The 9,433-nt window shown below is 44.3% G+C and overlaps 2 protein-coding genes across 2 annotated transcripts in view; one reads left to right on the top strand and one right to left on the bottom strand.

Moving 5' to 3' along the window:
• Nucleotides 1-2,889, top strand: part of LOC105060002 (serine/threonine-protein kinase SAPK10) — a 13,200-nt gene extending 10,311 nt beyond the window's left edge. The window contains exon 10 of the mRNA XM_073259759.1: nt 2,272-2,889. Coding sequence (XP_073115860.1) covers nt 2,272-2,479 — 208 coding nt within the window. The 3' untranslated portion in view covers nt 2,480-2,889. The remainder of the gene's footprint in view (nt 1-2,271) is intronic.
• Nucleotides 2,890-3,454: 565 nt separating this feature from the next.
• LOC105060118 (probable disease resistance protein At4g33300) lies at nt 3,455-4,087 on the bottom strand. Its single transcript, XM_073260120.1, has 2 exons — nt 3,763-4,087; nt 3,455-3,651 (listed from the first exon to the last, which is right to left on the bottom strand). The coding sequence occupies exons 1-2, from the start codon at nt 4,085-4,087 to the stop codon at nt 3,455-3,457; spliced, it is 522 nt and encodes a 173-aa protein (XP_073116221.1).
• Nucleotides 4,088-9,433: the final 5,346 nt, after the last annotated feature.

Genomic DNA, 9,433 nt, shown 5'->3' with positions numbered 1-9,433 from the left:
TTTCCGAAAGTGTGGCCCTAAACAGAGTGGAATGAAAGAAAAGGATTCATGTAACCGACCCCTACAAGTTTTGAGGATTAAGGCTTGGTTGAGTTGGTAGATGGGGAGTAGATGGTGGTTGATGTCGATAAAGTATAGATGATGGTTGGGTGGCAATGCAAGGGTAGCTAGTGATGTTGAGCAGATGCATTGAATTAGTTCCATTGGATTCAATTTGCAAACCAAGATGGCATTTTACCCTTTGATAGGATTGTAAAGCTGACGTAATGAACCTCCATAATAAGTTCAAAACAGTGCTAGTCATGTCATGCGTGACACTTCAGAGACATTTGCTGTAAAATCTTTTGTATTTTCTTGTAAAATGGGATGACAAGATTTTACACCATTGGATACTGTAAACAGAAACTCGCAGTTGTTGATTGGGTTGAAAAATAATGGTAACAACTGAAATAAAATCTCTGAGTGTTGCAATATGCTATATAATTAAGCAGGTAATGGTTGTATATATATATACACAAACACACACACACACACACACACACACACACACACACACACATATACATACATATATAGACACACACACACACACACACACATATATATAAAACCCAACTTTGGTACTTTTTGATGATTCTGTGTTTTCTCCAACAGGGGTTTGTTATAATCATGCAACAATATTATGTAATTGTCTAGCCACCTTCTCACCCTATTTCACATCTGAATGTTGACCACATGAGTATGGGTAGTTGAAGGACCTAAATATTTCTTTGTTATTATTTATGTTCTACACAGGTCTAATAGATATTGTCACTTGCATTGATCATATGCTTGCTATGTCATATAACTTTTTGGCAAAGTGCTGATGGATAATTGCTTGTATTGGAAAACTGTAAAACTCATGTCACTATTATTGCATTTTCCTCTTATAATCTCAAGCCTTTTCAACACCACTGCAGATTGCTGATGTGTGGTCTTGTGGAGTGACTTTATATGTGATGTTGGTGGGAGCATATCCTTTTGAGGATCCAGAAGAGCCCAAAAACTTCCGAAAGACAATACAGGTATAACTTTTTTATATGATTTTTGAATTACCCTTATGGTATAGTTGTTGTTCCTAACCACTTTATCATATAGCTATTCATAATATCATCTGACCTAATGAATTCCTATTGCAGCGTATATTAGGAGTTCAGTATTCAATTCCAGACTATGTCCACATATCTCCTGAGTGCCGACAACTGATCTCAAGGATTTTTGTTGGCAATCCTGCTATGGTGAGTACTCTATCCTTTTGAAAATACCCAGTTTTATCTGGATGAGTTTGTCAGACCGTGGAAGCACTCAAATCTGAGTTACTACTATTCTATGGTGTAGGGTGTGGCTCAGAACTGAATTATCGCATATGTTTATTTTAAATGCTCATTATGATATTAAAAGGGGATAAATCCAGCAGTGGTTCCATTTTGACTGAAAAGCAAGTGGCTTATTTTTTAGTTAAAAAAATCATGGTGAGATCTTTAAAACGATAAATATTAGAGACAACTTAGAAGTTGCCCCTATGGTGATGGAGGTTGACTTGGGTTTTATGGCCCTTAGCAAGTGAAAACTGCAGCTTCTCTCTCATGGAGAAACTTGGTTTGTGTTGAAGGGCATGGAAGAATTGGGCAACCTCAGAAAAACATAGAAATCATGAAAAGAATTAAGACATGCAGCAAATTGTGTCATTGTGCTCGTTCTATTAATGGGTTTCTTAGTCTGCTTATCACTGCCTAATTACACTTTTTTTTGGATTACTTCACTGTCAAATATCATCCTTTACCCTTTTCGCATATAGTCGTTGGCAGATTTGGTTTGTGCACATTCCTTTTGCATTATAAAAATATTTGTGTCTATAGTTCATGCTTTTGAATGACATGAAGTTCACTGAATTGGGAGCAGTTTTCAGTTCCATTAGAGAGAATGGCATGTTATGTCAAGTAGCTGCTAATGGCATTCCTATGCTTGGACTAATTTTTTTTTCATCATTATTTCGAGTTAAAAGTGCATGAAAAATATTCCAAAACCCACTGCCACCATGCAGGCTAATGCTGTAGAATTGTGATCACTTCGACATGGTTGATGTTTGACTTCCTTTTTTTTTTTTTGTAGAAAGCAATCTTGTTAATTTTAACACATAAATGTGCAGAGGATAACAATCCCTGAGATACAAAATCATGAGTGGTTCTTGAAGAACCTTCCTGCTGATCTGATGGATGACAACACGATGAGCAACCAATATGAGGAGCCTGACCAACCCATGCAGAGCATTGATGAGATAATGCAGATTATAGCTGAGGCAACCATCCCTGCAGCTGGCACTCGTGGGCTGAACCCATATTTGACAGGCAGCATAGACCTTGATGATGACATGGAGGATCTTGACTCTGATCCGGAGCTTGATGTGGACAGCAGTGGGGAGATAATCTATGCAATGTGAGTGTGGTTGGCCTGGTTGCCAAGATGCACTGTTATCTTTAGCATAAGATGGAAGCATCGAATCAGGATGTTCGATATACCTGGTTGGCAGAGACAGTCTATCCCACTTACATCCTTCCTCAGCCTTAAGGGGGCATGTATTTATCTAGAGTACACAACCTTGATGCTGTATGCGTGTCATGTCTGCAGGTTTGGAGAAGTCCTCTCTCTGCTGGTTCTGTTTATTTATTCCCCTGCTTGTTGTTTATTATCTGTTATAATGGTACTTATCACGCTTGCCTTTCAGTTTTTTTCTGGTAAACAAGGTATGTAATCACCCATTGCTGGGTTTTATGCTGCTTTAAAACTCCACTCACTGCAACCGTACTTTTAAAGAAAATTCTTACTGACAGTGGTTGCATTATGTAAAAATTTTCTCATCTGTTGATCCTGTCTCCGTTTGTAAGTTCATTGTATGATTGTATGTACGAACTCTCTACCTTACGAAGCTTAAGTATAATTTAAATCAACCACCTTGTGCTGTTAGGAAGCTGAAGCAAAATATACACCACATTTTATTGCTCAAGTCTGGTGTCATGTTTTTTCCCCAACTTGAGATCACACCTCTTTCTTTTGTCAAGGCAGCAACGAGTGTCCTCAATTCTTGAGTCCTTCCCCACCCCACCCCACCCCACCCCCTCTGTTTTTTGTTGGTGTTTAGTTTAATGGTATCCGATGTTACCCCACAAAAGGTGATTCCTTATTTTTACTAGTTCAGAGAACATGTTATGATGGCATATTCTCGTAGCATTAACCCATGTCGCTGGAATTTTTTAGGTTAGCATTATGCACATAGCATACAGGAAACCATTCAAAAGGGCTTTGGGAGGATATTTACTCCACAAGCCAGTCCAGATTATAACATTCTTCTGCTATCTGAATCCGAAGATCGAGTATATGCCTTTCTGTGTCCTTCCATGACAAGGCCATTTCTTCGTCACATATCACATGTCCCAGAGTCTCCAATAACGACGATGACCTTGGGATATTCCTCAGAGAACATTCTCTCAATGTCAATTATCTCCAAGCTTTTGAGGTTGCCAAATTCTTCCAGGAGGTATCTGGGACACTGAGAGATACCAAGATATCTCAATCTCTTCAACCGACAGATAGATTGGGAAATCCTCTTTAAAGCTGGGCAAGCACCAAATTCATGTGGTAACCCAGTTTGATATGCTGATGCTCTCGAGAGTCTCGAGTTCACAGATGCTGGAAGGCAACTCGATTAGATCAATGCAGTGAGACTGGGAAGGCGAGGGAACGTCATGGAGAGGTCTACTTTTGATCCTTGAAGGCTGTTGTTAGGTTCACACTGGGTAAGGGATACTTTCTGCAGGTTCTTCAGAACTGTTGTTCTTGGTGGAGGTGGGACAACTATTTTCTCAACCCAGAGGCTCCTCAAGTTATGTAGATCAGTGAAGCTAGATAAATTTTGCAGTATGGTGTTCGTGGGGACATGGTTGATCAGCACCAAAGACTTGAGCTTTGGCATGGTGCCAATGAATGGAGGCAAGAAATACATGCCTGAGGAGAAATTGAGAATAAGAACCTTGGCCTTGGGAAAGTACATTTGGAACAAGTCTGTTTCTTTCGTTTCACCTGTAATATAGAGAGGCTCATTTAAGCCCTCTCATTTTAGAGCAGAAATTTCAAAGAGAGAGAGATAATTGAAACAGTGGGAATTGTAGGCATAGAACTGATGTGTACTTATTTGCCTTCTGAACCAGATACGGATTGAAAACCAGGATATCCATATCTATGTTTGTTTTATTTGATGAATACATATAGATATAGATATTATTTAAATATAAAAATTTATATTTATATTTATTTTAAATGGATATAGATATAATTCGAATATTGAAAGTATGGATATAATTATAAATATAAATTAGATCATTAAATTTTATAATTATAAAATTAAAAGTGTTACTAAATAGATGATAAAAATAAGTTAATAGCATATTTATAAAAGTATATAATCTCTTTAAAAATTAATAAGTATTATACAAAATTATATAGTGTTATAGGTAGATTCCGATATTTGGATACGGATTGGATAGTTGTCTATCGACATCCATATTTATTTATTTTTTGACGGATATGGATACAGATATGGATATGGATATTAGTTGGATTTTTAAATTTTTATTCATATTCAGACTAATTTGAATATAAAAATAAATTCAGATAGATATTATCTATGCTATTTTTATTTTTATTTTTAATATAGGCTTTCAATTCTAATTTGTTATCGGGAAAAAAAAAAAAAGGGGCAATTAGATGGTGGAAGGATGAAGTGGGGAGGCCGCTAGATCACTATTGGATTGTGCTGGGCAAAAGTTCGAAGAAGAATATTCACGTTTTCATGGAGCATGAATTGATGTATGTGTGGCGATATGCACTTGCATCTTTGTTTAATACGTCGCCTGTGGTTTTATGGTGAAGCAGTTAAGATTGAAGAGTATCCATAGAATTGTGCTTGCCCTCAAATTTTGTGATAGAGTGTGACAATCCAAAATTATTTGAACCCATCAATATAGATTATCAAAAGAGTAAAATATCCCAACCCTTCTCGAGGTTTAGGATAATTATATGATTCCACCTAATGTTTCAGAAATATACACATAACCTCCTGATCAAATATAAAAAATTAAAATTTTAAAAATAAAAAAATTATAAGATATTTTAAGACTCAAATAAATTAGATAGTAATGATATTTGTTGGGTATAAAATACCCCTTCCGGCCGAAGTTTGTAAAAGACTGATCCTTCGGGGCTCTTCCGGCTCTCGACCTTATGTGTGGCGTCTCTCCGAACTCCCTCGGCCGTCCGGACTTCTCCGACAATGGACTTCTACATTCACCCATCGGACCGCCCCAAAGGCCCTCTGGGCCTCACTGACAGTCGACCTCCTACAGCAGCCAACCATTCCCTGAGTCTCTCCCGGACTTCTTCCGGCCACGGACGACCCTACTCCGAACTTCTTTCGGGCTTCGTCAGCATCCGAGCTTCCCCGACAACGAGATTTCTACAGTAACTAGACTCCTTCCAAGTTTCTACGGTGGTCGACCGCCTCCCGGATCCTAGTCGAGCTCCCGCGAGAGCCGAACTTCTGCTACAAACGGTCTACTCCGAACTCCTATAGCGGGCTGTCTACCCCAGATATCTACTGTAAGCAAATTTCTTCCGAACTTCTGTTACAGGTAGACTCCAGCCAAGCTACTCCATAGCGAGTAGGTTCTGGACGAACTTCTACAGTGGGACACTACTCCGAGCTTCCACGACAACTGGTCCTCGCCCGAGTTCCTACAATAAACGGCCCCCTTTCGACCTCTCGCGAGAACCGAAGCCCGTCCGAACTTCTCCAGCGAATGGATTCCGGACGAGCTTCTATGACGGACGAGCTCCAGCAACTGGATCCCTACGATAGCCGATCGCCTCCGATGTGTGTCGAGCCTCCCCAGCGCTATCCGAAATCCATCGCCGGCCGACCTCCTACCAGGCTCCCCATAAAATCGAACTTCCTCGACGGACGATCTTCGGGTGAGCTTCCACATCAGATAAATCTCAGACGGACTTCTCTAGCGATCGGACTTCTCCAGACTTCGTCAACAAAAAATCTCCATCCGAGCTCCTACAGCAGGTGACTCCCGCCTGACAGGTCAGCACCCGAAGCATCCGACAACAGTAGATTCGTCAGCGACCTTGAAACATCCGAGCCTCTCCTAGAACGATGATGTAAAGAGCCATTCTGCTCCATCAGGCATCCCAGCCGAGCTTCAGCCGACGGATCCAAACTCTCTGACAAGCCACAACAAGGGCCACTACCCTACTCCACTCGCTGCAACGGATTCCATGCGGTTCCACCACTCTCTGACAAGCCACGATAAGAGCCACCATCCTGCTCCACTCTCTGCAACGGATTCCATGCAGCTCCACCACTCTCTGGCAAGTCCCGACAACGAACACCACTCCACTCTCGGCAAAACAAGCCCCACGTGGCCCTGAACGACCCCTGACGCCACTACTCTCCGTAACAAATTCCACGCGGCTCTGAGTGGTCCACGATCAGACGGTTACAGATATCGCTGTTAGTCAGTTACGCCCTCCGTCTATAAATAAGGATCCCCAGATACGTTCTTCTCTAAGCTGGTAACTCTATCTCGAAACTCTGCCAAAATTTTTGCTTGAGCACTCCATTTCTGTTGAAGCAGAGTACTGACTTGAGCATCGGAGGATCTTGCCGGAGCACCCCCAACTCTGGTTTAGACTTTCTTTGCAGGTCCCGACGGTGGCCGCGGTCATCCCAGCTCCAGCTTCTCCGACTTCGACGAAATTCTGCACCAACAGAATTGACGCTAGGGAAGGGCGTGTGTCTTTGCAGTACCCTTATTCTTAAAGGAGTGGTCAACGGGACTGATTCCAGTCATCTTCTCCGACATCCTCTTCTCCTTCTTATACTAGATCTTCACCCGATGCCTCCCCGCAAAGCATCCACCAGGCGATCAACGGCATCTGCGGTCAGATCTCAGGCTCCGGCCTCACCTCCAGTTTCTCAGGCTCCTCCTCCTCTGGCAACGGCAGTCGGTGCGGAGCAATTCGACCTGCTGGTTCAGCAGGTCAGAAGCCTCACTGAAGCGGTGCAGGCCATGCAACAGCAACAACAGCCGCAGGCATCGGTGCGGTTGGAGAGAACGTCGTCGGAATTTCAAAATCCGGCGGTAGAGCGGGCCACTTGGGCCAGTCGCCCCATCTTTCTCGGAAAGACAAATTCGAGGGTGGAGAGCCCTCAGTCCGATCACGATTCTACTCCCGGAGGATCTCTACCTCCATTCTGCCCGAAGACCCTCGAGACTCGCAGTCGAGAGGACTTCCTAGATCGAAGGCTCCAAGAGATGAACCGGCGGATCGAAGAACTCCGCCATGCTCCCCCTACTTATGGTGAGGACATCTGTACTGACCCTCCCTTTTCTCAAATGATCATGCAGGAACCGATCCCGCCAAACTTCAAGCTCCCCCAATTCGAAAGCTATGACGGGACCTCAGACCCGGTCGACCACCTGGAGACCTTCCGGACAATGATGCTGCTCCATGACACGCCAGACGCCATTCTGTGCCGAGCTTTTCCATCCATCCTGAAGGGAGCAGCAAGGAACTGGTACTCGACGTTGAAGTCGGGTACCATCTTTTCCTTTGATCAGATGAGCCACCAGTTCGCTGCTCATTTTGTTAGCAGCCGGCGTCCCTGGAGAGGTTTGGATCCCTCATCAACATCAAGCAAAGGAAGGGGGAATCCATCCGGACTTACGTCAATCGTTTCAATGTCGCTGCGTTGGAGGTCCGAAACTTGGACCAATCGGTCGCGATGGCCGCTCTGAAAGGCAGCCTTCAGAAGAACGACCTTCTGTTCTCCTTGGAAAAGAAGTACCCCAGGAATTTTGTCAATTTGCTGGCTCGGGCTGAAGGATATGCCCGAGCAGAAGAAGCCTTCAAGATGAAGGACGAGGAGACCGCGAGAGAGCGGCAGGCGGGAGACTCGAGCAAGCCCGCAGTTGAAAAAGGGCCGAGTGAAGCTCGGCCATGCTCTCGAACTCCTCCCGGGCACAGGCGCGCTCGGACTCCTCTCCGAGCTCGTAAACAGAGAAGTCCGGACCGTCGAGTTTGGCGAGGCTCTCCTCCCGGGAGATTCCACAGCTACGTCCCTCTCAACGCATCGAAAACTCAAGTGCTGATGGAGATTAGGGAGCAGCTCCCAAGGCCGGAGAGGATGCGCTCGCACCCCGGAAAGCGCAACCCGAACAAATTCTGCCTCTATCATCGTGACCACGGCAACGATACGGAGGAGTGTATTCAGCTCCAAGACGAGATCGAAGAGCTCATCAGATGAGGTCGGCTCGATAGATTCATTCGACACCGACCCGAAGGAAGAGAAGATCGGCCTAGGGCCCTACCGCAGCTGGAACCGTCAAGGAGGGAGGAGCAGCCAGAAGATCGGCCTCCAATTGGGATTATCAACTCCATTTCAGGGGGACCCCGATGGGGAGCAGACCTTTCACAGTTATAGGGTTCGAAAAATCTATGAATGTATTATCAATAATTTTGCCCTGAATAAAAATTCTCTTCATATTTGCGCATTCTTTCTTTCGGTATGAGCTTACAACGACGGGAGATAACTCCCCCATACAAATGAAATTAAGCACATTAGGAACAGGAGGAGAACCTCGTCCTAACATGAGCAAAACCGAAGGCCCAGTTTCTTAAAGATCGGATGGGGAGAGAGGCCCTTACAACGGCCCTTATGTGCCCCCACAGCCTTATTAGGAATAGGAGGAGAATCTCGTCCTAACATGAGCAAAGCCGAAGGTCCGATTTTTTAAAGATCGAATGGGGGGAGAGGCCCTTACAACGGCCCTTATGCGCCCCCACAGCCTTGTTAGGAACAGGAGGAGAACCTCATCCTAACATGAGAAAAATCAAAGGCCCAGTTTCCTAAAGACCGGATGGGGGAAGAGGCCCTTACAACGGCCCTTATGTGCCCCCACAGCCTTGTTAGGAACAGGAGGAGAACCTCATCCTAACATGAGCAAAGTCGAAGGCCCGATTTTTTAAAGACCGGATGGGGGGAGAGGCCCTTACAACGGCCCTTATGTGTCCCCACAGCCTTGTTAGGAACAGGAGGAGAACCTCGTCCTAACATGAGCAAAATCGAATGCCCGATTTTCTAAAGACCGGATGGGGGAAGAGGCCCTTACAATGGCCCTTATGTGCCCCCACAGCCTTGTTAGGAACAGGAGGAGAACCTCGTCCTAACATGAGCAAAGTCGAAGGTCTGGTTTCCTAAAGATCGGATGGGGGGAGAAGCCCTCACAACGGTCCTTATGTGCCCCCACAGTCTTGTTAGGAATAGAAGGAG

The sequence above is a fragment of the Elaeis guineensis genome, chromosome 6 (assembly GCF_000442705.2).
Source record: "Elaeis guineensis isolate ETL-2024a chromosome 6, EG11, whole genome shotgun sequence".
Lineage (NCBI taxonomy): Eukaryota > Viridiplantae > Streptophyta > Magnoliopsida > Arecales > Arecaceae > Elaeis > Elaeis guineensis.
Note: the sequence above shows the minus strand (reverse complement) of the source record. Positions and strands in the feature narration are given on the sequence as shown.

What these genes read in the sequence shown, in the direction of transcription:
- LOC105060118 (XM_073260120.1), bottom strand. Translation starts at nt 4,087, where the DNA reads ATGTACTTTCCCAAGGCCAAGGTTCTTATTCTCAATTTCTCCTCAGGC. An exon ending in GACGTTCCCTCGCCTTCCCA is followed by an intron (nt 3,652 to 3,762) that starts GTCTCACTGCAT and finishes GTGCTTGCCCAG; the next exon opens with CTTTAAAGAGGATTTCCCAA.